The 26,930-nt window shown below is 48.4% G+C and overlaps 2 protein-coding genes across 18 annotated transcripts in view; both read left to right on the top strand.

Moving 5' to 3' along the window:
* TTBK2 (tau tubulin kinase 2) overlaps positions 1–9,346 on the top strand; it is a 179,204-nt gene extending 169,858 nt beyond the window's left edge. For 10 of the 11 annotated variants that reach the window (XM_034938605.3, XM_063596588.1, XM_063596586.1 and 7 more), the window contains one exon: positions 1,825–9,346. In XM_034938605.3, the coding sequence (XP_034794496.3) occupies positions 1,825–2,287 (463 nt within the window). In that variant the 3' untranslated portion in view covers positions 2,288–9,346. The remainder of the gene's footprint in view (positions 1–1,824) is intronic. The other variant, XM_063596589.1, reaches the window with a different exon arrangement.
* A 1,593-nt stretch (positions 9,347–10,939) lies between these two features.
* On the top strand, positions 10,940–24,540 carry CDAN1 (codanin 1). Of its 7 annotated transcripts, none has more exons than XM_034938599.4 (28): positions 10,940–11,081; positions 11,314–11,792; positions 12,013–12,219; positions 12,416–12,585; positions 12,721–12,834; positions 12,917–12,995; positions 13,751–13,871; positions 14,050–14,159; positions 14,925–15,014; positions 15,689–15,764; positions 16,271–16,476; positions 16,765–16,885; positions 17,025–17,171; positions 17,332–17,498; positions 17,883–17,970; positions 18,213–18,302; positions 18,476–18,530; positions 18,736–18,869; positions 18,972–19,075; positions 19,288–19,446; positions 19,831–19,894; positions 20,065–20,143; positions 20,329–20,477; positions 21,681–21,788; positions 21,937–22,000; positions 22,413–22,594; positions 22,832–22,939; positions 23,487–24,540. In XM_034938599.4, the coding sequence occupies exons 1-28, from the start codon at positions 10,992–10,994 to the stop codon at positions 23,610–23,612; spliced, it is 3,687 nt and encodes a 1,228-aa protein (XP_034794490.1). In that variant the 5' UTR covers positions 10,940–10,991; the 3' UTR covers positions 23,613–24,540. The 7 variants fall into 7 exon arrangements, 6 of the variants coding, with proteins under 6 accessions (XP_034794490.1, XP_034794487.1, XP_034794486.1 ...); XM_034938596.4 differs by having other exon boundaries at positions 10,947–11,081; positions 12,016–12,219; XM_034938595.3 differs by having other exon boundaries at positions 10,958–11,105; positions 12,016–12,219.
* The last annotated feature ends 2,390 nt before the right edge of the window (positions 24,541–26,930 follow it).

The raw sequence follows: 26,930 nt of genomic DNA, 5'->3' as shown, positions 1-26,930 counted from the left end.
CCTTTGGTTTGATAGAAAAGTTTAGTGTTCATGGAACTGAACATTTTTTATTAATTGTGTTTTATATCATGCATAGGAAGGTCCTTCAACCCTAATATTTTTTAAAAGGTAGTAGTAATTTCCAGTACCCTTATAGTTTTGTGCTTTGTGTATAAATTTACTGTCGATCTAAAGTGTATCATTATATATGATGTGAAGTTTTTTTCCAAGTAGTTAGTGATATCGCAATACTAATTTCCCATAGAAACATGGGGATCTTTTTGGATTCAATGCTCTGTTCCATTCATTTGTCTGTTCCTTTGCTGTATACTTTCCATTACCATAGTTTTATTATTAGAGGGGCCCTAGGGTCCTTCTCACTACATAATTTGGCATTGCCACTAAAATATATTGTAGACTGCTTTATAGCAGGCCCTCCCCACCCCAGGGCTGCATGGCAGGAGGCATTACCGCCTGAGCTCCGCCTCCTATCAGATCAGCAGCGGCATCAGATTCCCATAGGAGCGTGAACCCTGTTGTGAACTGCACATGGGAGAGATCTAGGTTGTACGCTCCTTATGAGAATCTAATTAATGCCTGATGATCTGGGGTGGAACACTTTCATCCTGAAACCATCCTTGCCCCTCCTCCCCCCGTCGTGGAAAAATTGTCTTCCACGAAACTGCTCCTTGGTGCTAAAAAGGTTGGGGACCACTGCTTTGTAGTTTATAAAAACACTTTTATATGTTCCATTTTCTTTGATTCTTAGGCCAAACCAGAAAGACATTTAGGACAAAGAAGACATTTGCTATTCATATGAATACTCTAAGAATTCTGAGGCCCAAGGGCCGGGGCACTACGGTTCATGCTTGTAATCCCAGCACTTTGGGAGGCTGAGACAGGAGGATCGCTGGAGCTCAGGAGTTTGACACCAGCCTGGGCAATATGGCAAAACCGTCTCTACACAAAATACAAAAACTAGCCAGGCATGCACTACAGGTGCACACCTGTCATCCCAGCTACTCAGGAGGCTGAGGTGGGAGGATTGCATGAGCCCAGGAGGTCGAGACTGCAGTGAGCTGTGATCATCCCACTGCACTTCAGCCTGAGTAACAGAGCAAGACCCTGTTTAAAAAAAAAAAAAAAATCTGAGGCCCAAGCTCAGTTGCCAGTATGGGGTGGGCAGTCAGTTCCAGCCTCCACCCTCCTTAATCCCAGACTATTGACAGGAATAGAAACTGAGGTCCACAGAAACCAATGACTACTCTTTTCTCTTGTAAATTATTAAATGAGTGGAATGTACATTTATCTGTAGTTCCTCCTGTTGCTGAGTGTAGTTCATGTTGAAGACTTAGGGGTGACAGATCCTTGGCAGAAAAAAGAAAATTAAAAAAAAAAAACACTTACATTGTGGGATTTCGTGTTTGTAGGATTCCTGTCCTAACATCCTTACACAATATGGTTTACTCTCTGTCTTATGTGCTAACATGCTAGAGACAATTAGTTAAATTCATCTGAAAATTAGCAGAATAAACATGGCATAGGAGGAAGGGAACGAATACCATTTAAGGGCTTCTTCATGGCAGATGTTCATCTACGTACTTGGGTCACCGCCCTTGGTCTGTTCAGTGACCCTGTGAGATAGACAGTATTCCCATTGAAAGCAGGGAGAGATTGAAGAATTTGTCCAGGGTCATACAACTAGTATATGACAGAGTAACCCTGTATCCTGTTAGTCTATTTTCTGATTTCTACACATTCACATTATGATTTTGGGACATTGTGATTTTTTAGGCACACTTGAAATGAATTAAAATTAAAATATATTTTCTCTGTTCTTTTAAGGCTACGCAGATATAAAGTCCTAGGGAGTAGTAACTCCGACTCAGACCTTTTCTCCCGCCTGGCCCAAATTCTTCAAAATGGATCTCAGAAACCCCGGAGCACTACTCAGTGCAAGAGTCCAGGATCTCCTCACAATCCAAAAACACCACCCAAGAGTCCAGTTGTCCCTCGCAGGAGTCCCAGTGCCTCTCCTCGAAGCTCATCCTTGCCTCGCACGTCTAGTTCCTCACCATCTAGGGCTGGACGGCCCCACCATGACCAGAGGAGTTCGTCCCCACATCTGGGGAGAAGCAGGTCACCTCCCAGCCACTCAGGATCTTCCTCCTCCAGGAGGCCCTGCCGACAGGAGCATTGCAAACCCAGCAAGAATGGCCTGAAAGGATCCGGCAGCCTCCACCACCACTCAGCCAGCACTAAAACCCCCCAAGGGAAGAGTAAGCCAGCCAGTAAACTCAGCAGATAGGAGCCAGGCTGCATCTCTTTGAAAGGTGTGAGATCTTCCTCCTAAACCTGATGCATGTGTGTCCCTGTACTGTCTATGTAAAAAAATCAGTGTTGATCTTCTCTTGCAAAAGAAAGTAACATGATCAATTATTTATAAGAAGACATAAATACATGATAAGGAATTACCTAAGGCAGGCAGCAAGTAGATTAGGAATCAATGTCTTTGTACAAGAAGGAAAAATAGAGCAAAAATCCAAGGGGGAGAAACTCATTAAAATGAGCTCTCATTTTTTAAGCTGCCTTTGAAACAAAAGAGTTGAGGATAGGAGATAGAATGGAATTTTAGGGGGGTTGCCTAATTTTTTCAAGCCTCAATTCAAAGATTATATAGCAAAAGTGAAACTTCTTGTTTGATATTTTCATTCAAAACTTTCCCACCCTGAAGAGTCATTGATCAGATATTAGATTATATAAGAAGTCTGTTGCCAGGGAGCCAGTACTCATGTATATTTGGCTTGTGTGTTTATTTCGTGTATTGAGAATGAACACCTTTACTTTGCCTCATTCCTAGTACCCTCCCTGGAGTTCAGATTTTTTTTTTTTAAAGTTTTGTATGTCTCATCTGATTCAATCTCTCTGCTTTTATTTTATGGTCCTAGTTGTACTATCAAATCCAATTACTTTTTTTTAGGTCCCCCTGATTTTTTTTTTTTAGAGCAACTGTTCTTAACATACTACATTTTTATTATGAAAAATAAGAAAGTTAGGTAAAGGAAAGAAAAGTCTAACTAGAGCTATTTTGCAGGCTTTAGTGTTTAGGGAGAGAAAGAAAGTGTGGGGTAATAGCCTTCAAGATAGAAGATGCCCTTTCGTCTCTGTTAAGTGTCCTCCTTTAGAAACTTGAGTAGAAGGAAAACCGACCAGAGTAGACTGCTTCCTTAAGTCTTCTGGGTTCCAACTGTTGGTAATATCAGCCTCCAAGATGGTACGAGGGAAGCACAATGCTTTGGACTGTGACTTGAGATTTAGAAATAAATTAGATATATTATTGAGGCTTAGAATCCTCAAACTTTGTATTTTATACATTTAGCCAATAAGGAATTAATATCTGGGGAAATAAATTTAGGCAAATATTTCTTTTTTAATGTTTTATTACCTGCTTCTCCTGTGTTTTAGTTCAACATTTGGGCTTCTTGGCCTGAATTTCATACAATCTCAATTTACGAAGCTGTAAAGAGGAAGATATTTGTTCTAATCTCACTCTTCTAATAGGAATCAGGCAAATGAAAGTCTACCAGACTTTTAAAATGGGCTGTTTTTATACTCTCTAGGTGTTTTGTGTTGTAAAGACCTTATTAAGGTCAGGTAAATTGGTCTGCTTGCTGTTGAAATTTGCCTTCTAGCAAACATATGTGCTTTCTGTTTGACCTTGTGTTTGCTGCCAAACCTAATACAGTTGAATTGGGAAACAAAAAAAAAAAGAAAGAAATACATTTCCTCCCCAAGTGAACATCTTCTAATGCTGCATCAAAGCTGCCCTGAAGCTGCACTGAACTTCTCTTGTTCTCTTTATCTGTGTTGAGCTTTTTAAAAAAACAAACTCAAAACACTATTGAGGCATATAACGTCTCTTATAAGAAATGTAGCATAGTGTGGAATCTTAATTTCTCTCCAGTTTCAAACACTCCAGAGGAATGCAATAGATAAGACATATTCGCTGTTTATCTAAAGCAACTGTAATATTGGAAGATCAGTCCTTCTGTATTATATTGTATAATAGTTGCTATAACACTACTTGCATGTCTTCATGGTAAATTATATAAATATTTATAAATATATAGAGAGACATATCCTTATATAGAGTCATTCTTTGTTATTCTCCATTTGTAATTTTGAGATCACAGATGGCGAAATTCCTTTTCTATTGTGTGCCTCATGTACACTTGGGCCTTGCCTATCTTCATTTTCTGAAACTATGTTCTTGGCATGTGACACCTCAGAGTCTTCTTGCCTTCCCTGTGTACAATGCAAGGGTGGGCAGTATTTAACAAGCCAAGATAGGTTATTTAATTTTCATTTCAAAAAGATTTTAATAGGGAAAAAATTACAGGGACATGCTTGTAATACTGGTTCAGAGATTTGTCATGTTAATCACATAGTTCTCTCCTTATAGTTAGAGTGGATAAACTGGGATGATAATGATGAGTCTGACAGATTTTTAAAACATTTCTTAAAAATTGCCATTCTACTTTCCTCTTTTCATCTCACTTTTTTTGCAGGGGGTCAGGGGAATCATGAAGAAATTGTCATATTTCTGTTGCATTAGCTAAATTGTGCTAAAAGTAGCTAGCTTTAAATCCTGACCCCTTTAGTCAGAAATATGCTAGTAGTAATCATTGGAAAAGCTGATGAAGCTACAACTGTGGTACGTGTGTGTGATTTTATTTCTTATTGGCATTTCTCTGCTGGCAATTGGAACTGACAGTGATGGGAATGTGGCAACTGAATGTTTCCTCTCTTTCTTGGTTCCTTCCATTTTTTTCTCAACTTTTCTAGTGTGTTGTCCCCTTTTCTAAATGGCATTGACAAACTCATCAAGATCCAGAGATAAACAGTCTCATCGTTTAAGAATATTTTATTTTGCATGTAGAGGAAAGAATTAACCAAAGACGTTTCTGCTCTGATACTTTCTAAAGAAAACAGACTAATTATATATAAGTGGTATCAATAGGTCTGCTTATAAGTATTGTCCTATGTAGAGATTTACTTTTTGGTTTTTACAAGCATAGTTTGTGCTTTTAGATGTCTCTCAGGTGAAAAATAGAAGTTGGCAGCCCTGAGCAAGCACCTGTGACACAGGGATTTTTATTTTAGTTTTAAAGTATGATATAGAGAATGAGGTTTTTGGTTTGATTTGGTTTGGTTGTGTTTTTTAGTTCTTTATTTTTTATTTGGGGGTTCTCTTAGTGATGGCATATTTCAGGTTTCAGTGACATAGATCAAGTAATTTTAAACCAATTTGGTTATTCTATCTAAGATGAGGGACATGGCTATGAAGGTCAAGCCAAACTATACTAAAAGTAGTATAGGGCAGCAGTTAAAATTATCTTTTGAAAATCAAGTATTACCTGGTTTCTTCTGTCACAACAGAATAGCTGGTTACCTAGTCAGTCACAGTTGCTCTTGCCTTGTTAGTCCCTGGAGGTACTTGAGTGGAACAGAAGGTAGAATTAGCAACAGCTCAATCACTTTAGGTAGCATTTCTCCTGAATTCTGCTGCCAAATCCCCAGGGTCTATGGATTGGTTGAAATAGTAAAATCACACATAGTGATTTCTTGCACAGCGTAGAGGCGTTTTAGTGTATAGTGAACAAAGAAGGAAAACTGGGTCATATAAAATTTAACCTTAAAACACAGATTATAAATATCTTTGAATGTTAAGCCCTAGGCAGACAGACACTCTCATTCTTAACTCTGGTATGCAAGCTGGCCTTGCTGACAGTGGCATAGTTACATTAACTGTTTTTTAAGTTGCATGTTGTGATGTGAATGTTTTTTGTAAAAGTTGCCAAGTTAATCGAGTCCTAAATAAGTAGCCAAATGGTAACTGAGACCCACTGTAGACATTACTCGCTTTATATTATTTGCTTTCAAATACTAAAACCTCAGCTGCTAATTCAGCGCTCTAGGTGTACAGTGTCTCCTTCCCTTGGCTCCTAGCCATGTAGGGAACTTGAGGTTCTTCAGTATCTTCAGAGATTCCTTCCAGGCCACATATTTTTATGCTAATATTTCTATAGTTGCATTCAATCTACAAGGAGAAAGTGTACATTGGTGCATGTTTTATAAACCCAGACACAGATAGCTAAAACCATAATTAGTTTTTCTATACCCAAGAGCTTTGAATTAAAAACAGATTTTTTTTTTTCCCCAAGAGCAGACAGTTCTACATTCCTAACATTAGGAATTGGTGATACGAGAAGCAGGATCCAGAATTCAGAACGATTTAGTGAGACTCGGTGAAAAAAATGCATTTTCCCCTGGCTGTTTGAAAATTTATTTATTTGCAGATAAGTCTAGATTTAGTCTTGGAGATCAAAGTCTTTTATATTTTAAAAACATTCTTTATATTGATCAAACATGGCATATGTTAGAGAACCACTTCTGTCATGTTTATGTATTTTGGAATTAAGTTGTTTGCATTCACTTTCAAAATCTGCCCATTTCTGTTTATGTGCACTTACCACAGATGTGTCGGGACTTTGCCTCAGGGGAGAGGTACTTTAGCACCTGTGTCACTGAGGAGATGGAGTGGTTGACAAGTACTGTTGCACTGTGTAACTTGGGGTTTGGCCCTGTGGACAATATATTAGCAGAATGATACCACACAAAAGTATTACAGGATTAAGGCATGTAACTTCTATGGTAGTCCTTATGTATCAGCGTATACCCAAGTTCAGAAACCACAGGTGCATTTTTAGACCTTTACTTAGAGAACTAAAGGCAGTTCCAACCATCAGCCCATATGGCGGGATTAATGCATGAAAACCCTCAGAGGGTGTTGGGACATCCTACTTCCCTGTCCTCACCCAGTGGAACTCTGGTGTGTGCCTTGAGGACAAGGAAGTAGAGTGGAAACTCATCCTGTCATTGAGTATTCTCAATATTTTGGCCTTCCCTCTGGAATTATGAGAAATTTAACAAAGTCTCAGGAACCTTTAGAATCCATTGCCCAACACTGCTAGAAAAACTGTAGGAGGTACATGGAGAATTCCTATAGTTCTTAGGTAAGTGCAAGACATGGCACAGGGATCCCTATCCACATAAAGGGGAATCTGGATGCTGCACACCTCAATTCTGAGAAATCCCTGACTGAAGATGGAATTATGACAGTAAAGTTTTGGTCCTTTAGTTTTCTAGAGCAGCTCACGGAAATTTTAAAAAGTAAAACAAGGCCAGGCGCATTGGCTCATGCCTGTAATCCCAGCTCTTTGGGAGGCCGAGGCGGGCAGATCACGAGGTGAGGAGATCGAGACCATCCTGGCTAACAGGGTGAAACCCCGTCTCTACTGAAAATACAAAAAATTAGCCGGGCATGGTGGCGGGCGCCTGTAGTCCCAGCTGCTCAGGAGGCTGAGGCAGGAGAATCGCTTGAACCTGGGAGGCAGAAGATTACAGTAAGCCAAGATCGCCCCACTGCACTCCAGCCTGGGCGACAGAGTGAGACTCCGTCTCAAAAAAAAAAAAAAAAAAAAAGTAAAACAAAAATAAAGTCTATGCCCATTAAGACGTCTTCTAATTCAGTTGTGATTGTCTGCTCCTACTTAAAAAAATATTTAAGCTTGATGTTTAATTATTCCCTTTCAGCAAATTTGGATCAGAAAATTAAAGTATGTGACAAGATCAGGTCACCTTGAATTTCCACACAATCTCAAGACACTGAATAGCAAAAAAGTAACATTACACAATAATGATTAGCATATTTCCTTAGACTTTGCTGGATCTTTGGTCTTAAGGTAACATGTAAAAGTAGTGAAGCCTTTCCTTTCATGGCCCTGTGCAATGTAACGGTTTTCTGCCTCCTCTTCAGCTGGAAGCGTTAGTGGTAGTATGGGCACAGAATATATGTACACTGGCGATGCTGACCATGCCTCCCAGGTACCCTGGCTCTGGGTTCCTTGACCTAGGGAACAAGATTGGATGAGGCAGATCTTTGAGCCCATGTGACTATAGAATTTGCTGATGATATAATTTTACAATAACAATGGATAGGAATTTTACCTCTCTTTTTATTAGTTTAATATTATTTAATATTATGTACATAAGTGTTCACTCGCCTAATTAAAAACATTGAGTAAACCAAGTTTTTATATAGACTACCCTTGCCATATGATGCTCTTTTTCTCTAATAATATGCAGTTTAAATCCTGAGGAATCAATGCCCAGCATTTCACCACATCTGGACTCTGTGTGGGCATTCTTCACTCGCCTACAAGGGGTAAACAAGGCTACCAGAACTTGAATTTGACTTATAGGGAGCTACCCAGGAAGGGGAAAGCCCTTGGGACTTTTTCCAAAACAATCTTCTCTTTGAACTGTTCATCAGCCAAAGTAGTCCACTGAGGTGACAAAGCTTTCAGAAATACAAAGATGGGAAGATAAAGGTAACACTGGCCCACTTGGGGCTTTGACATTGGATTGGGTGGACTGAATAAACACAGCCTAGGTGGCCTGGGCTTGAGCCTCGCTTACTTCTCCTTGATACATAGTTCCTGGTCTACCTTCTGACCCTTTTTCTAAAATAGCCAGTGTCTATTTCACTAGGCCATTTACTTACAAGTTCCCAGCTTTTAGGGAAAAAAGAGGGAGGGGGGAGCATCTAGTTTTGAATTAGATATACATCTTAGAAGTAATGAGCTATTGGCAGCTGTTAAATCAGATTCAGCCACAAACCAGAATTCTTTCTTGTTGAACAAGACCAATGAGTTAGATGACTTTAATAATTCCACTTTTCTCTCCCTCTCTTCTCCTCTTCCTGAAATCAGAGAGATGAGAAACTACTCTTTGAAATACCTCCAGAGGCGTTTTATTGTGTTCCTTTCCCCTCCAAGCAGCTCCCTTTATACAATTTTGCTCAGGCAACCAAGGACAGAGTATCGGCAGAAACATGGAGTGCTTTTGTATAGGCCACCTGTACATAAAAGTATAATTATTTATTTAATTTTCCCATTTGTATCATATTAAAGCTTTGTACAGTGTTTTAAGTTCTGTTTTAAAATTATTTTGTATTTTATTTTTATAACCTAGTAATAAAATATTCATTCCGCATGCAAAATCTAGTTCTGTTTGTGTGATGGTCTGGATTTCAAAAGTGGAAAATATTTTTCTAATTTAATAAAGTTATTGAATACACCAGATGTTACAAGATCAACGGGGAGCAGATAGTGTTACTGTAAATGCAGTACCACATCTAGAAGTTCCCTAGAAAAAGCAGCCCAGGACTGAATAGAAGCTAGGTGTTAAGTGTCCCTGCAGTTAGGAGATGTTTTCCTGTAATAAAATTAAAATATTAAAAGCTCCTTTTTAGTCCATTATTCTGTCTGGCTGGAGGTACTTTTTCCTTCTCCATAGGAAATACCCCTTCTACCACTAGAGAGATTCCTGCACCCCCACCCTCATCCTTCCGCCTGTAACCTTCCTTTGAACCAGAGGAACTCTCAGGAGGCATTCACAAGGGCACTGCCTCACCCCTCCTGGTTTGGTTTGACATGGAATGTTCGTGCCATCTGTTTTTCTCCGCTTGGATTCCCTTGCTTGATTTGTCACTGAGCAGCAACCTTCAAAATGCTCTCTCAGGTTTTTTTGTTTTGTTTTGTTTTTGAGATGGAGTCTCGCTCTGTCACCCAGGCTGGAGTGCAGTGGCGTGATCTTGGATCACTGCAACCTCCGCCTCCCAGGTTCAAGCGATTCTCCTGCCTCAGCCTCCCGAGTAGCTAGGACTACAGGCGCGTGCCACCACGCCCAGTTAATTTTTGTATTTTTAGTAGAGACACGGTTTCACCATGTTGGCCAGGATGGTCTCCATCTCTCGACCTCGTGATCCGCCCACCTCTGCCTCCCACTGCATTCCAGCCCTGGGGGTGACAGAGCGAGACTCCATCTCAAAATAAAATTAAATAAAGGAGATTAAGAAATTACTCAGGCCGGGCGTGGTGGCCCACGCCTATAATCCCAGCACTTTGGATCTGCTGCCCTCTCCCCGCCAAAACATTAGCTAGGCTATAGCCCTAGGGAGGCTGAGTCGGGAGGATTGCTTGAGCCCAGGAGGCCAAGGCTGCAGTGAGCCGTGCTCACGCCACTGCACTCCAGCCTGGGCAACAGAGCAAGACCCTGTCTCAATAAAACAAAACAAAACAAAAACAAAAAACACCAAACCCAAAAAAACAAACCTCAAGCTCCCAGAAGCTAATCATGATATGCTTACTGACATCTAAACTGCAAAGCAGTTGAAATATTAACCTCATGTAAACCCACTTAAGTAAATAAAGCTACATACAAGCAATTCTGTGTGCAGGGTGGCCCGAGGCACTTTAAGGGTTGTGGCTTGGGGATTATTAAGAACCTCCTAGAAATAATTCTTTCCTAAATGGTCAGTTGATGGTGAGCGCTGAAAAGCCGATGGGTACTGCTCGGCCAAGGGATTGAAAAATCGGCCTTTGAGAAGAACAAAGTCAAAATGAAAGATTAGATTATAATTTCTCTGGGGTGGTGCCAGTTGGATCTAGGAAACTTAAACTCGTGAAAGAATGTGCTTAGAGCAGAAGATAGAAGCTGGTGGCTGTCTCTGCTCCCCTCTACCTCTCTCCCGGGTCCTGGGTCTCCCTAGAAGGGCGTCCGACCCGCGGCAGACCCACTCCCAGCTCGAATCCCTCCCTTCAGGTCGCTCCAGGGCGGGCAGCCAAGGTGGGCCTCCCCAGGCGCTGTGATCCACATTTCACCTCCTAACAACCGGCCTCTCGGCCAGGGTTGAGGACCCAGCGAGGCCTTGACCGTGGGTCTGGGCAACAGCCGGCTCCGCCCCGCCCCGCCCCGCCCCGCCCCGCCAGCCGGGTCCCTCCCCATCCCGCGACCCAACGGTCGTTCCCCGCCGCCGGCCCCGCCCCTCCCTGGCCGCCCGCGGCGCGCCGGCGCCTGCGCAGTCGTCCCAGAGCGCCCCGACCGGGATGGCGGCCGTTTTGGAGTCGCTGCTGCGAGAAGAGGTGTCGGTCGCAGCCGTCGTGCGGTGGATCGCGCGCAGCACCCCGGGTTCGGAGGTAACAGCGGTGACACGCCCCCAGGTCTGACTCGAAGCCGGTTCCCGCAGTGGAGTCCAGCCCTCCAGTCCCCTTCCTCTAGGGCGCCTAGCTGCCAGCCGGGCCGAGTGCACTCTAACTGGGCGCCGCTGCCCGGGCCGCCCACCCGAGGCGCGCCCTACGGCCCCGGCTGCTCACGGCCCGCGGGCCGGCGGCTGACCCTCTCGCCCCTCCACCTGTGCTTCTGCCCTAGGATAACGCTGGGGAGGCGGCCGCGCTGAGCTCACTCCGGGCCCTGCGGAAAGAATTCGTACCGTTCCTGTTGAACTTCCTGAGGGAGCAGAGCAGCCGCGTCCTCCCGCAGGGGCCCCCGACCCCCGCCAAGACCCCGGGCGCCTCGGCAGCCTTGCCAGGGAGGCCGGGAGGCCCGCCGCGGGGTAGCCGCGGGGCGCGCAGCCAGCTTTTCCCTCCGACCGAGGCCCTGAGCACCGCTGCCGAGGCCCCTGTGGCCCGCCGCGGGGGCAGGAGGCGGGGCCCGGGGCCGGCCCGCGAGCGTGGAGGCCGCGGCCTGGAGGAGGGTGTCAGCGGGGAGAGCCTGCCCGGAGCCGGGGGCCGGAGGCTTAGGGGCTCTGGCAGCCCCAGCCGCCCCAGCCTCACGCTGTCTGATCCGCCAAACCTCAGCAACCTGGAGGAGTTCCCTCCCGTAGGCTCGGTTTCCCCCGGCCCTACAGGGTGAGACTCAGCTCTCATGCAGGAGATGGGTACCACGAAGGCTCTGGGGAGTCAGTCATTCGAGCTCGGCGCTCTGCAGTGGAGCGCCAGGATGGGTAGAAGGCTGGGGGTGATGGTGAGGGTTTTTGTGGGGTTTTTTGGCGAGAGGTCTAGCTGTTGCGGTGGTGGAGGGGAGATGTTTGAAGATAGGAATTTGAGAAAAACCTGTGGCTACTCTCAGCAGGACGAAGCCTTCTCGCAGGATCAACCCAACTCCGGTGAGCGAAGAGCGGTCACTCTCCAAGCCCAAGACCTGCTTCACCTCACCCCCAATCAGCTGTGTCCCCAGTTCCCAACCCTCAGTCCTGGACACTAGCCCTTGGGGCCTTGGCCTTCCCCCAGGGTGCAGAAGTCTGCAAGAGGAGCGAGAGATGCTCAGGAAGGAGCGGTATGGCCTGGCCGCTCCTGGGGATATCGGGTTTCCTCGCTGTGGGGGATCTTCAGGGGTTTTCCCTGAAATTGATTTCCCTCTTGGGGACTCTGGGTTTGTCTCCTGGGCTGTTGGTATCTTCTCTGGAGTGACCTGAGTGTGGCCGTAGCAGGGAAGCCAAGCTGACTGCTCATGAAATTTCTTTATTCCATAGCTCTAAGCAGCTGCAGCAGTCACCTACCCCCACCTGTCCCACCCCAGAATTGGGGTCGCCCCTCCCCAGACGGACAGGAAGCCTCACAGATGAACCTGCGGACCCTGCCAGAGTGTCTTCCCGCCAGCGCCTGGAGCTTGTAGCCCTTGTTTACTCCTCGTGCATTGCTGGTGAGTGAGAGCAGAGGGAGCTGGAGTGGAGACACTTGTAGAACTTATGGGTAAGAGAATTGGTAAGGCACTTGGAACTGAGCCTTGGCTCCAAATGGTGCCCATACCATGGGCTTTCTTTTTGTATCTATCTAGAGAACCTGGTACCAAACCTCTTCTTGGAGCTTTTCTTCGTCTTTCAGCTCCTCACTGCCCGGAGGATGGTGACTGCCAAGGACAGTGACCCTGAACTAAGTCCAGCTGTCCTAGGTCAGTGAGCAAGCCTCCTTTTGAGACATGGGGTCTAGAAACGGGACCGTTCTTAACTGACAGCTTGGTACTGTCCTTCTAGATTCCCTGGAAAGTCCACTGTTCCAAAGCATCCACGATTGTGTCTTCTTTGCAGTGCAGGTTTTGGAGTGTCACTTTCAGTGAGTTTCCCTGGCTGAGGCATTTGGGCCTCATTCTCATCATCTGCTTAGCTCTCTGGCTGCTTGGGATATATGCTGGTGCTTAACACAGGGGCAGTGGTCCTGGACCTTCTCCTACCTATAATCTTTAATTTTGTGTTAAGGCTATGAATGTAGTCCCTGAAAGAATTGAGATGGGGCCAGGTGTGGTGGCTCACGCCTGCATTCCCACCACTTTGAGAGGCCGAGGCAGGACAGTGACTTAGGCCCAGGAGTTTTAGACCAGCCTGGGCAACATGACAAAATCCCATCTCTACCAAAAAAAAAAAAAAAAAAAAAAAAAAGGCCGGGTGTGGTGGAGTGCGCCTATAATCCCAGCTACTTAGGAGGCTGAGGTGGAAGGATCACCTGAGCCTGGGAGGTCCAGGCTGTAGTGAGATCACGCCACTGCAGCCTGGGTGACACCCAGCCCAGCCTGGGTGACAGAGACCCCCATCTCAAGAAAAAGAAAAAGAAATGGACCCCTGTGGTCTTGGCAGCTGAGCTTTGGTTTCTGGGTAATGTTCCTGTCCTGCTGTCTTGGTCCTTGCTCTGTAAAGTCTCATATCCTCCCCTTGACTTTCATTATCTTTGATCCTTGGCCCTAGACCTTGCAGTACATATCTGGGCTTGCATACCTGCGCCATGCCTTAGAGATCCTCTGTGGTGTGCAGGTGCTTGCTTCCTACTTGCAGTCTGTGTTCTGGTCTCAGTCATAGGTGCTCTTGTCCCTGCAGGGTTCTTTCCAACCTGGACAAAGGGACCTTGAAGCTGCTGGCTGAGAATGAGCGGCTGCTGTGCTTCTCACCAGCTCTGCAAGGCCGCCTTCGAGCTGCCTATGAGGGCAGTGTTGCCAAGGTAGTAACCCCAGCTTAGTTGCCCACTAGCCTGGACCTAACCCTTCCTAGCTTTCATAAATTCAGGCAACCCTGCTGACGACACTTCAGTGTAATGTGAGCTAACTCTGGGCAAGAATAAGAGGGAGAAGTTTTCTCAGCATGACCCTGCAGTTCCTAACGTTCCTGCTGTATTTTAGGTCTCTCTGGTGATGCCTCCCTCTACTCAAGCTGTCTCCTTTCAGCCAGAGACTGATAATCGTGCCAACTTCTCCAGTGACCGAGCCTTTCATACTTTTAAGAAACAGAGGTGATAAGAAAAGGGACTTTTTGGGGAGGGAATGAGATGACATTTTTCTGGAATAGGCAGCTGTTTGGTTTCATAGAAATTAGGAGTTTGGCACTAACAGGTGGTGGGTTAGTCCCCCCCAGGTCCTTCCTGCCGGCCATCATAGGGACCACCTGGCTTCATTCTCGTGTGCACCTGTGAACCCCGGCGCTTAGCCAGCCATCTCACAGGTGTATGGTTTTAGTCTCAGGGTTCTCAGGCAAGAGTGTGCCAGGATGAACTGTCACTGCCCACAGAAGTACATGAAGCCTGTAATGTGCTGCTGGTCTGTAGCACTACTGTCATCATATAGAGAACTCTGGAGAAATTAAAAAATGGGGCTGCTGGCCGGGTGTGGTGGCTCAAGCCTGTAATCCTAGCACTTCAGGAGGCCGAGGGGCGGATCACCTGAGGTCAGGAGTTTGAGACCAGCCGGGCCAACATGGTGAAACTCCGTCTCTACTAAAAATACAAAAATTAGCCAGGCGTGGTGGTGGGCACTTGTAATCCCAGCTACTCTGGAGGCTGAGGCAGGAGAATCGCTTGAACCCAGGCGGGGCGGAGGTTGCAGTGAGCTGAGATCGCGTCATTGCACTCCAGCCTAAGTGACAAGAGCAAGACTCCATCTCCAAAAAAAAAAAAAAAAAAAAAAAAAGGTGGTGGGTGGGCTATGGATAGTTCTTCCAGGGGCAGGAAGGCACTGGTGGGAGTGAGTGCCTCAGCTGATCAGGCGTTCTTATGCATCAGGGATGTGTTTTATGAGGTGCTGCGAGAGTGGGAAGATCACCATGAGGAGCCTGGCTGGGATTTTGAGAAGGGCTTGGGCAGCAGAATCAGGTGGGTGCTCAGACCTTGTCTTTCTTGTTCCTGGCATTGAGTAGCTCAGTGCTTGCTCGGTGGCAGGAGGGAGGAGGAGGGAAGGCTTTTCCCCGCTCCTACCAGCCATTAGCTGTTTTCTTCTATCCTCCGAAATCTCTTTAGTTATTGATAACTCTGCCTCTACTCGAAAGGGATGTGTCTCTCCAGCTCCTTCCACTCACAGGTGTCTTATCCTTGTTCTGTAGTGGCAATTGCTTAGAAAGTCCAAAGCTCTTAACCCAGGTTGCTTGAGGGTTTTTTTGGCCCAAGTCACTGGTTAGACACATCCAGCCTCCATCTTCTCCATCCTCTAATTTGGGCAAGTCTGGTCACTGTGTAGGTAGATGCCTGGGTTCAGAACGCGAACCTCAGTCCAGTCATCTCCCTTCACATTGCTCATGAAACCCGCCGCCTGTTAGTGTGGCTGAAGACGGTTGGGGGGTGCGGTCGCATGATTTCTTGTTTGGTTAAGTGCACTTCTAGCCTCGGAGGACCTTGGTGCTGAGGGAGTGTCCCTTTGCAGGCTGGCTCTGGCTGAGGTCTGCTCAAGTCCCTGGTAAACGGCTGGGAAGTCCAGGGGTTGGCTGCTTCTCTCAGATCTTTCTCCCTCTCCCTCCTTTCCACACCCTTCATTCCTGCCTTCTATTCCTCAGGGCCATGATGGGTCAGCTCTCCGCAGCCTGCAGCCACAGCCACTTTGTTCGGCTTTTCCAAAAACAACTACTCCAGGTAACAGCCCCAGCAAGAGATTAATCCACATTAAACAGCAGGCATCACAGGCAGCCACTTAACGGCTGCACTTTGGGATAGGGCAGACAGCCTGGCAGGTCCTGGGCTGGAATTTGAACAAGAGTTCTACTCCTCGCGGAGTGGCTGAAACTCCAGTGGCCACAGAAAAGCCAGGGCACTCTCTTTGACACATCCCGGGCCCTGCAGCTCCTCTAGCCTGCTGCTGCCTTCCCTGATTTGTGCTGTGGTAAAGAGCCCAGGCTTAGTAAGTAGTCAAGCTTTGTTTCAGATCCTAGCTCTAGTGACCCTAGGCACATGCTTAACCTTGGAGTTTCAGTTTCTTCACCTGTGAAACAATAATGTAATTCACATCTCAGAAAATCTATCTAAAGCGCTTGACACAGTTGGCATTCCTTAAATGTTCATTACTTTCTCCTTATTTTTTGTTCAGTCCTTCCCTCCCACTTACTGATTTTTTAATTTCTCTCCTTCCTCTTCCACCCCAGATGTGTCAGAGCCCTGGTGGTGCTGGGGGCACTGTCTTGGGCGAGGCCCCAGATGTGTTGAGTGTGCTGGGAGCTGACAAGCTGGGGCGGTTGTGGCGCCTACAGGAACGGCTTATGGCTCCTCAGAGCAGTGGGGGGCCCTGCCCACCCCCCACCTTCCCAGGCTGTCAAGGCTTCTTTAGGGACTTCATCCTTAGTGCCAGCAGGTAGGCTCCCCTGTGTCTTGCAAGGAATGGGGCAGAGGCCAGGAAAGGTTTGGCTTCCCAAAAGGGTAAATAGTTCTCCAGTCTCCTTTGCCTGGAGATAGGCTCCTTCCAGCTCCAACTTGCTGGCTTCATTGCACTTCTCATTCTGTCACCCACGTGGGTGATTTCATTGCTCCTGGGCCTCCCTGTCTGTCCTGCTGCTCCCTTCTCTCTGGAGTGCCCCTTCTCGATTCTGGCTTTTCCTGTACCTCTTCCAGTGCTTATGCCCCACCCACCCCTTCTTCTCAGCTTCCAGTTTAACCAGCATCTCATGGACAGTCTGAGCTTGAAGATCCGGGAGCTCAATGGTCTTGCCCTGCCCCAGCATGAGCCCAGTGATGAAGACGGGGAGTCAGACGTAGACTGGCAGGTCTGAAAACAGAACAAGGGAAATAATGGGGTCTGACCCAGGAGGGAAGGGAGTATGTTCAAGAAAAACTTTGTAACAGATCGGGAATTGTTCTGGAAGCCTCATGCTTAGACCTTTTACTTCCCTTGATTCCATGCAGGGTGAGCGGAAGCAATTTGCTGTGGTGCTTCTTAGCCTGAGACTTTTGGCTAAATTCCTGGGCTTTGTGGCTTTCCTGCCATACCGGGGGCCTGAACCTCCCCCGACCGGTGAGCTTCAGGACTCCATTCTGGCCCTCAGGAGTCAGGTGAATGGGCGGGGGATTCTGGTGAGGAGGGAGCAGGGAGGACCGGCCAGGCACTGAAGCTGACTGGTTTCCTTGGCTATTCTGGAAACCGGGCAGGTTAAAGGGCATCTCCCAGCCCTTCCTAGGGACCTGCCCCCTGACTGAGGTCTGGCCCTCCCAGGTCCCTCCGGTCCTGGATGTGCGGACTCTGCTGCAGCGAGGGCTGCAGGCCCGCCGGGCGGTGCTCACCGTGCCCTGGCTGGTGGAGTTTCTCTCCTTTGCTGACCATGTTGTTCCCTTGCTGGAATATTACCGGGACATCTTCACTCTCCTACTGCGCCTGCACCGGTGAGTGGAACAAGGCTAAGGCTTGATGAAAGGATTCGGGACTCAGGGGACATTGGTCAAGCCTGCTATTAATAAAGAGGGTCGAGCAGTCTGCACTGTGTGTGTGGTGCCCTGGCCATAACTGAGCCCTGGGAGAGGCACGATTGGCTCCCCTGAGGTACAGTGGGAAATCATCTGCACTTTCATTGGCCTCATGCTGTTCCTGAGGTGGCCCCGCTGAGAGACAGTCCCCATGCAGGAGGCGGGGCTGGGGGGATCCTGCTTGCCAACATGGCCCCAGTCCCTTTTAGTTCTGCTTTTGCAAGCCAGTTTCCAGTGACGGCGTTTGCCTCCATTCCCTTCCCCTTTCTGCTCAAACCCGTGTACTGCCCATTGATGTTTCAGGAGCTTGGTGTTGTCGCAGGAGAGTGAGGGGAAGATGTGTTTCCTGAACAAGCTGCTGCTACTTGCTGTCCTGGGCTGGCTTTTCCAGGTGGGCAGAGTGAGGGTCCAGATTGGAGAGAGGTTCTGCAGCTGAAGATGGGGAGTGGGCAAATGTCTGAGTGCGAATGAGGCAAGGGCTGGAAGACGAAGGTTCAGGAAAGGCCTGGGGATTCCCATCATCTCAGAGGTGGCTGCTTTGAAGCTGGCGCCTACACCCTGGGACCGTGCAGGAGGTGGGGTGGGGTGGGTGGGGGTCTCTGAAGTTGACCTGAATTGTGACTGTCTTGCCAGATTCCCACAGTCCCTGAGGACTTGTTCTTTCTGGAAGAGGGTCCCTCATATGCCTTTGAGGTGGACACAGTAGCCCCAGAGCATGGCTTGGTGAGTGTTAGGGTCCAGCCAGAGCCATGGGAAACTCAGGAATAAAGGAAGTGGGCTGCCTGGGGAGGCCCAGCCAGGGGCAGATGTAACCCTTGTAAAGGCCCTGCCAACTGCCTGCTTTCTGGGTGCGCTGGGAGAGGGGCAGCCTGCTGACACCAACCTTTTCTCCCCAGGACAATGCGCCTGTGGTGGACCAGCAGCTGCTCTACACCTGCTGCCCCTACATCGGTGAGCACCGGTCTTCCCTGGACGGTCCTTGGTCTGTCCCTCCATGAGTACCCAAAAGGCACCCCCTTGGCCCAGCTCCCTTGGATATTGCTCCGTTCATAGTCATTCCTGGGTATCTGAGCCTCTTGACTCCACAAATAAAGTCCATGATACTTAGGGAGGGGAGAGGGTTCTGGAACTGAGAACTTGGACTTCACTGATACAGGAGAGCTCCGGAAACTGCTCGCTTCGTGGGTGTCAGGCAGTAGTGGACGGAGTGGGGGCTTCATGAGGAAAATCACCCCCACCACTACCACCAGCCTGGGAGCCCAGCCTTCCCAGACCAGCCAGGGGCTGCAGGTAAGGGCAGGGCGGAGACAGCCGTGGGGAAAATGAGGGGGGCTTGGGGGCGGGGACAGGGAGGCTGGAGGAAGCCTTGCTGCCTCTCCCTCCTCCCCCAAGGCACAGCTCGCCCAGGCCTTTTTCCACAACCAGCCGCCCTCCTTGCGCCGGACCGTAGAGTTTGTGGCAGAAAGAATTGGATCAAACTGTGTCAAACATATCAAGTAAGAGTGGGTTAAGGATCCTGGTCTCATCGCCCTACCATTTTTTCCCCTTTTTCCTCAGTTGCTAAACTGAGAAGGTCAGCCAGAGGGTGGGTGTGGGGCTGAAATGGCTGACACATTTTGAAGCAAATTTCTGACCAAATTCCCTTAAATTTGCAGCCTCTTTCTGATTAACCCTCCAACCATCCCCAACCTTGCTGTCCCTGCTGCAGGGCTACACTGGTGGCAGATCTGGTGCGCCAGGCAGAGTCACTTCTCCAAGAGCAGCTGGTGACACAGGGAGAGGAAGGGGGAGACCCAGCCCAGCTGTTGGAGATCTTGTGTTCCCAGCTGTGCCCCCACGGGGCCCAGGCATTGGCCCTGGGGCGGGAGTAAGCAGCGCTGGTCCATTTGATCCACTCTCCTCTTGGCTTTCTCCGTCCTTTCTTTCCTCCTTCACACTTACTCTTTTTTCCCTTTCTTCTCTTCATGCCTCCTTTTTTCTTCTCCCTGCGCCCATTCTCTATAAGCCCTGCACTGGCTGTAGGCCTTCTGTGGCACAAAAGCCAAACCTAGGTTTGGGAGCGTGTGTGATGCTGTGGGGCTGGCGGTTGGGCTTCTCTTTTCTCTGGCACCTGGGGTGGGGTGGGAGGGCAAACGGTGCCTCCTTCCAAGGTACAGCCTCCCAGGTCAGGGGCTTGGTGCACTCGGGGCATTTACTTCTGCAGCCAGGCTGAAATACCCAGAGATCACTGACCCCATCTGTCCCCTTTTAGGTTCTGTCAAAGGAAGAGCCCTGGGGCTGTGCGGGCGCTGCTTCCAGAGGAGACCCCGGCAGCCGTACGTGTGAGGGAGGCCTGCAGCTAGCAGGCCAGGCAGTTGTGGGGAGGTGCACGGAGTAGTCTGAGGCTGCGGGAGGGTGTGTGGGGGCGGGGTCAGTGCTCGACTCTGGCATCCTTTGTTGCACCCGGCCCTCCCCTAGCCCCTGACTCTGTAGTTCTGTTTCGCAGGTTCTGAGCAGTGCAGAGAACATTGCTGTGGGGCTTGCAACAGAGAAAGCCTGTGCTTGGCTGTCAGCCAACATCACAGGTAAGGTCCTGGATGGGGGAGTGGCTGAATCAAGTGTTTAAAAAGTGGACTGGCAGAGAGTCAGAGGCATCTTGTGGGCGATGGGACTGAGAGCCAGTAGGAAACAGCAAGAGGCATGGGTTAGCATGGTGAGCCTGTGCAGGGCCCTCCCGTGATTCCTTTCCCATTCTCCCTCTGCCCCACAGCACTGATCAGGAGGGAGGTGAAAGCAGCAGTGAGTCGCACACTTCGAGCCCAGGGTCCTGAACCTGCTGCCCGGGGGGAGCGGAGGGGCTGCTCCCGCGCCTGTGAGCACCATGCTCCCCTCCCCTCCCACCTCATCTCCGAGATAAAAGTACACGGCTACCCTACTCCCTTTGGCTTCCCTGCTCCCTCTCCCCTGCTCTGTTCCTGGTTTTTCCTTTCTCACATCAGCTCCAGGATTTTTATGTAGAAGCTGTCTGTGCTGTCCAGCTAGTCCCCATTTCACTCATTACTGAATGGGGGTTAGGTAGGGCAGAGCTGAACTGAATGGTTTTCCTAATTGTCACTCTGACTTTTTAATCATCCAAAAGGGGAAAAGGGCAGCTAGGACATTTTTGACTAAATGCTTATTATGCAGATGGTGATGAGAGTGGGGTGGTGAATGGCTTGATAGCAAATGAGTCTCTAGGAGGCAGTCGCCCCAGTATTTGGAGACAATTTCAGAAATGTTCTATGTGGGAGGTGATGCTTGTTTAGTTACAGGCAGTAAGAATAAACCATCAGTTCTCCTAACTTTATTTTAAAACTCAAAGACTGTCTAGAGCAGGAGTCAAGAAACAGCCCATGGACTGAAGCGAGCCAGCCCCTTGTTTTGTGAGTGAAGTTTTAGTGGAATGCAGCCATATTAATTTGTGTACGAGCTGCCTATGGCTGCTTTTGTGCAACTACTGAACAGCAGAGTTGCATAGTTGGGACACAGACTTTATGGCCTGCAAAGCCTAAAATATTTACTGTCTGGTTCTGGTCTAGGGTAATGATCTAGGAATAGAGATTGGAATAGGGACTATAAGGTACAATGACTAAAAAATGGAGATTATGTAGGAGGGAGAGGAAGAGGCTTAGTGGCCATTTGATACTGGTTGTCAATATGCAGAGGATTTCTGTATTGAAAGCTCAGCTCTCCAGAGAAGATGAAGAGAGAGGCTTGAGAGACAGACGCTACTAAGACGGTATCTGATAGGCCGGTTTCCTTACATGCTTCAAGAATAAGATGCCCTATGGGAGTTGGTTAGCTACAGTTTGGTCCCAAGTTGAGTGACGTTTCCCATGCTATGGCAGCCTACTGTCCCTCAGCTGACCTCCATCTGTTCCTTCTTTTGTTGTCCACATGGTTGCTTCCCCTGGCTGTATTATCCTGCCCAAGTCCCAGGTCTAGGGGCAACTTGGCTTTACTCACCATATCCCGGGGCCCATTCTTCTGCCTCTCTCCACTGGCTGATCCCTGTCCCAAGCCAAATTCTCTGTGGCATCCTGGCCCCCAGCGCAAGGTGATCTCTCCCCCTGCTCTTCACAGGACGTGCTCTCCTTGGCCGTGGGGCCACGGGACCCTGACGAGGGAGTCTCCCCAGAGCATCTGGAACAGCTCCTAGGCCAGCTGGGCCAGACGCTGCGGTGCCGCCAGGTGAGCTGTGGCATCTGCCACCGGAGGGCTTTTTTCTGTGTCCTTGTGTGAGACCTGATAACCAGAGCCACACTGGCTCAGGGCCAGTTCTCGCAGCAGTAAGCATGGTGATACCTATGGTCTCTCTTTCCACCCCCCCCAACCGCAGTTCCTGTGCCCACCTGCTGAGCAGCATCTGGCAAAGTGCTCTGTGGAGTTAGCTTCCCTCCTCGGTATGGTTCCTTTCCATCAAATCCCTCTCTTGCCTGATCCCCCAAATCTCAGGGTTGGGTACAAGCAAGATTAGAAACAGAGCCCTCTTCTGTCCCTTTTTTTTTTTGAGACGGAATCTTGTTCTGTTGCCCAGGCTGGAGTGCAGTGGCACAATCTTAGCTAACTGCAACCTCTGCCTCCCGGGTTCAAGCAATTCTGCCTCGGCCAAGTAACTGGGACTACAGGTGCCTTCCACCACGCCTGGCTAATTTTGGTATTTTTAATAGAGATGGGGTTTCACTATGTTGGCCAGACTGGTCTCGAACCCCTGATCTGCCCATCTCAGCCTCCCAAAGTGTTGGGATTATAGGTGTGAGTCACCGCACCCGGCCTGCCCCCATCTTTTAAAGGTTGGCTTTCCTCTTTCCACAGTTGCAGATCAAATTCCTATCCTAGGGCCCCCGGCACAGTACAGGCTGGAGAGAGGGCAGGCTCGAAGGCTTCTGCACATGCTGCTTTCCTTGTGGAAGGAAGACTTTCAGGGGCCGGTTCCGCTGCAGCTGCTGCTGAGCCCAAGAAATGTGGGGCTTCTGGCAGACACAAGGCCAAGGGAGGTGAGTCAGACGGAACAAGAAGCCCTCTGCAGTCACACTCTGAACATCCACCACCCTTGCCCCAAACTATGAGCTGCTCTGCATCCTTTATTTCCCCTTCCTGTTCCACACAGAAATGGGCTCCACTTATCCATCTCAAGTCTCTTCCCAGCAGCTCTGCCCTTTGAGATCTCAATCTCTGTCATCAGGGTCACTCTGCCGTCCTCCTAGCAACCCTGACCTCGGTGTGTTTTGCAGTGGGACTTGCTGCTATTCTTGCTCCGGGAGCTGGTGGAGAAGGGTCTGATGGGACGGATGGAGATAGAGGCCTGCCTGGGCAGCCTCCACCAGGCCCTGTGGCCAGGGGTAAGGAGTCTCCTGTCTTTTAGGTGGAGAGAGAACAGGTGTTACATATCCCATCTGTCCTGAAAGGAAGCAAGTGATGGGGCCAAACTAAGTGGATTTTTGTCAAGAGTCTTCAGGGCCACCCTGAAATTGTCCCGATTTGAGTAGTTATTATATGAGGGACTGTGTTAGTGGGAAGACGGACGAAAGGCAGGCAGTTAGTTGGAAAGCAGCACAGCCCATTATATGGGTTTTTAAAATTAGAATAACCTGGATTTTAATGGGAATAATAATTTCAAGATGAAGTAGATGCACTCAGCAGTACTCAAAAACTGGTCAAGCCTGTGCCTCCATCAGAGTTCGCTCCCTGCCATAACTTCAGCCTCCCAGAGTACTAACAAACAGACAAGGTTTCATGTAAACAGACAAGGTTTCATGTCCATTTCAGTGTGGAGGGCAGTTGAGAAAAAATAATGTAGCCAGCCAGGTTGTGGTCTTTAGTGAAAAAGGATGAGCCATTGAGAATTATTACATGCTGCCTTTTCCCTCATCTTTCCATGTATTCCAGGACTTTGCTGAAGAATTAGCAACACTGTCTAATCTGTTTCTAGCCGAGCCCCACCTGCCAGAACCCCAGCTAAGAGCTTGTGAGTTGGTGCAGCCAAACCGGGGCACTGTGCTGGCCCAGAGCTAGGGCTGAGAAGTGGCCCTGCCTTGGGCATCGCACCAGAACCCTGGACCCCCGCCTCACGAGGAGGCCCAAGTGCCCAATGCAGACCCTCACTGGTTGGGGTGTAGCTGGGTCTACAGTCAGACTTCCTGCTCTAAGGGTGTTGCTGCCTGGCATCCCACCACGCGAATCCTAGAGGAAGGAGAGTTGGCCTGATTCGGGATTATGGCAGAAAAGCCCAGAGATGCCAGTCCTGGAGTAGAAGAGGTGGTGTTTGTTTATCTCTTGGATGCTAAATGAAATGAGGTGTGTGGGCTTGTCAACACAGAATTCAAGCCTCATTTGCTATCCCAGCATCTCTTAAAACTTTGTAGTCTTGGAATTCATGACAGAGGCAAATGACTTCTGCTTAACTTATGAAGAAAGTTAAAACATGAATCTTGGGAGTCTACATTTTCTTATCACCAGGAGCTGGACTGCCATCTCCTTATAAATGCCTAACACAGGCCGGGTCTGGTGGCTCATGCCTGTAATCCCAGCACTTTGAGAGGCCCGAGGTCGGCGGACTGCCTGAGGTCAGGAATTCAAGACCAGCCTGGCCAACATAGCAAAACCCCGTCTCTACTAAAAATAAAAAAATTATTAGCTGGGCATGGTGGTGTGTGCCTGTAATCCCAGCTACTCAGGAGTATGAGGCAGGAGACCTGCTTGAACCTGGAGGTGGAGGTTGCAGTGAGCCGAGGTCGCACGACTGCACTCCAGTCTGGGTAACAGAGCGAGACTTTCTAGAAAAAGCCTAACAAACAGATAAGGTAGGACTCAACCAACTGAAACCTGACTTTCCCCCTGTACCTTCAGCCCCTGTGCAGGTAGTAACCTCTTGAGACCTCTCCCTGACCAGGGACCAAGCACAGGGCATTTAGAGCTTTTTAAAATAAACTGGTTTTCTTTACCAAGGGCTTGATGTCTAATCATTGTCACCTGTCTTCTCCCTTTAGAAGGCTGCAGTCTCGGGTGGGCTGTAGGTGGAGTGCTGTAATTGTGGCTTTGCTCTGTGCATTACAAGGTGAGCTACCTTGGCTCTTAGAAATGCCTGTATATTCCACTCTAGAGGGCTAGTCTCTGGTGGCAATATCTATTAATTTAATTTATCGCCAGTGGTACTGACTTCTCCTGTGTAACTCGCTTATATTTGTGGGAGAAAGGGTTAGGATAATGTAGTTTCCACACACAAGATATTCCCTACTGAACCACATGGTGGGGCAGTGTTCTTGTTATGCTTAAGGCTAAGGTGTTTGATTTGGCTTGGAGTTTCTCAGAGCAAAAGCATTGCTTCTCGATTACAGCTGTATCAAGCTCTATAAATGAGCCACTGATTTTGACAGGTTCACACCTGTAATCCCAGTGCTTTGGGAAGCCGAGAGAGAGGACTGCTTGAGTCCAGGAGTTAGAGGTTACAGTGAACTATGATTGTGCCACTGCACTCCAGCCTGAGCAAGAGTGAGACCCCCATCTCTTTGAGGGGGGGAAAAAAAAAAGCACTACTGTGATCATGTGCATTAATAACCAGGAGTTGGACTGATAATATAATCCTCAGGAGGACCTAAAGGGGTCCACTTGTGTGACCATGGTAGAGCCAGGAAATCCCATCAACCTAGAAAGTAAAAAATGGGAGTTTTCCTCAGTCACCACCTTGTGATCATACTTCTCCCAAACACCATGCCTTTCCCTTCTCCTCAGCTCAGCTACTCCTTTAACAAGTTTCTATATCTGAACCATTTTCCCCTGATCTCTTCATTTTCAAAGGCCTTTATCTTTATCCTTTAAATCCAATTTGTTCTGAATGCCTAGGAACCAAAAAAGCTTTAAGGAATGCTTTCTCGGCCGGACACAGTGGCTCACACCTGTAATCCCAGCACTTTGGGAGGTCAAGGCGGGAGGATCACTTGTGCTCAGGAGTTTGAAGCAGCCGGGGCAACATGGGGAAGCCTCATCTTTAAAAAATACAAAATTGGTGAGGAGTGGTGGTCCATGCCTGTGGTCATAGCTATTTGGGAGGCTGAGGTCAGAGGATCACTTGAGCCCAGGAGGTCAAGGCTACAGTGAGCCATGATCACACCACTGCAGTCCAGCCTGGGCTACAGAGCGATACCCTGTCTGTCTCCAAAAAAAAAAAAAAAAAAAAAAAAAGCTTTCTATGCCCAGAGACCAGCACTGGGTGTGATTAAACCACAGCACTGCCCCCACCCAGGAAGCTTAGGGTCAGCGTCAGGCTTGTGGCTACTCCTTGACTTGTTCCAGAGGACCCAGCTGAGGTGTGTGACATGGAATGGGCAGGAGAGGAAAACCTGAAACCCCTAAGGATGCTAAGACTGAAGGGCTGGGCCATAACCCAGGCCTGGCTTAAGGCCCACTGAGTTAAAAACAAGTTCTTGGGAATCTGAATGGAAATTTAACATGTTCCCGATGAAGGAAACTTCCTGCTGGCCTGTGTGAGCCTTAAAGGCTACTCTAAGGATTATGGAGACAGGCAGCTAGTGGGTCAGTGAACTAGATTCTGTATGTCTGCTAATTGTCAAAGCCAGCTGTTTATAAAATGTGGTCCCCAGACCAGCAAACTTCAGGGTCCCCTGGGACTTCTTGTTAACACAAATTCTCTGGTCCTTCCCCGGGGCTACCAAACCAGTAACTTGGAGTAGGGCCCATCCTGGGGCATGAGAAAGCGTTCAGGTGATTCTGATGTATGCGAAAGTATGAGAACCACACCATGAATCCAAAATCTGACTCCACTTTTGCTTTTTGCTACAAGATCCCTCTCAATCTTTCGCTTGCTGATTCAGTCAGGTCTGATGTTGCTTTTTTTTTTTTTTTTTTTTTTTTTGAGACAGAGTCTCACTCTGTTGCCCAGGCTGGAGTGCAGTGACACAATCTCGGCTCGGCTCACTGAAACCTCCCCCTCCCAGGTTCAAGCAATTCTTGTGCCTCAGCCTCCCGAGTAGCTGGGATTACAGGCACATGCCACCACGCCTGGCTAATTTTTTGTATTTTTAGTAGAGACAGGGTTTCACCATGTTGGCCAGGCTGGTCTCAAACTCCTGACCTCAGGTGATCCACCCGCCTCAGCCTCCCAACGTCCTGGGATGACAGGCATGAGCCACCATGCCCGGCTGGCTTCTCTATTAAGGCGGACAGGGTCACCTCCTGGTTATCCCCTGACTCAGATTCCCATAGGTGGCTCTGCCTCAGAAGCCCCAGGGCACTGTGGTCACTGTTAGGTGTGGCAGTGACTGTTCTGGATTCTCCCCTTTAGTTCTTACTTGGGCTATAGTTGAGCAACTTACC

Source organism: Pan paniscus, chromosome 16 (genome assembly GCF_029289425.2).
Source record: "Pan paniscus chromosome 16, NHGRI_mPanPan1-v2.0_pri, whole genome shotgun sequence".
NCBI classification, from domain to species: Eukaryota; Metazoa; Chordata; class Mammalia; order Primates; family Hominidae; genus Pan; species Pan paniscus.
Note: the sequence above shows the minus strand (reverse complement) of the source record. Positions and strands in the feature narration are given on the sequence as shown.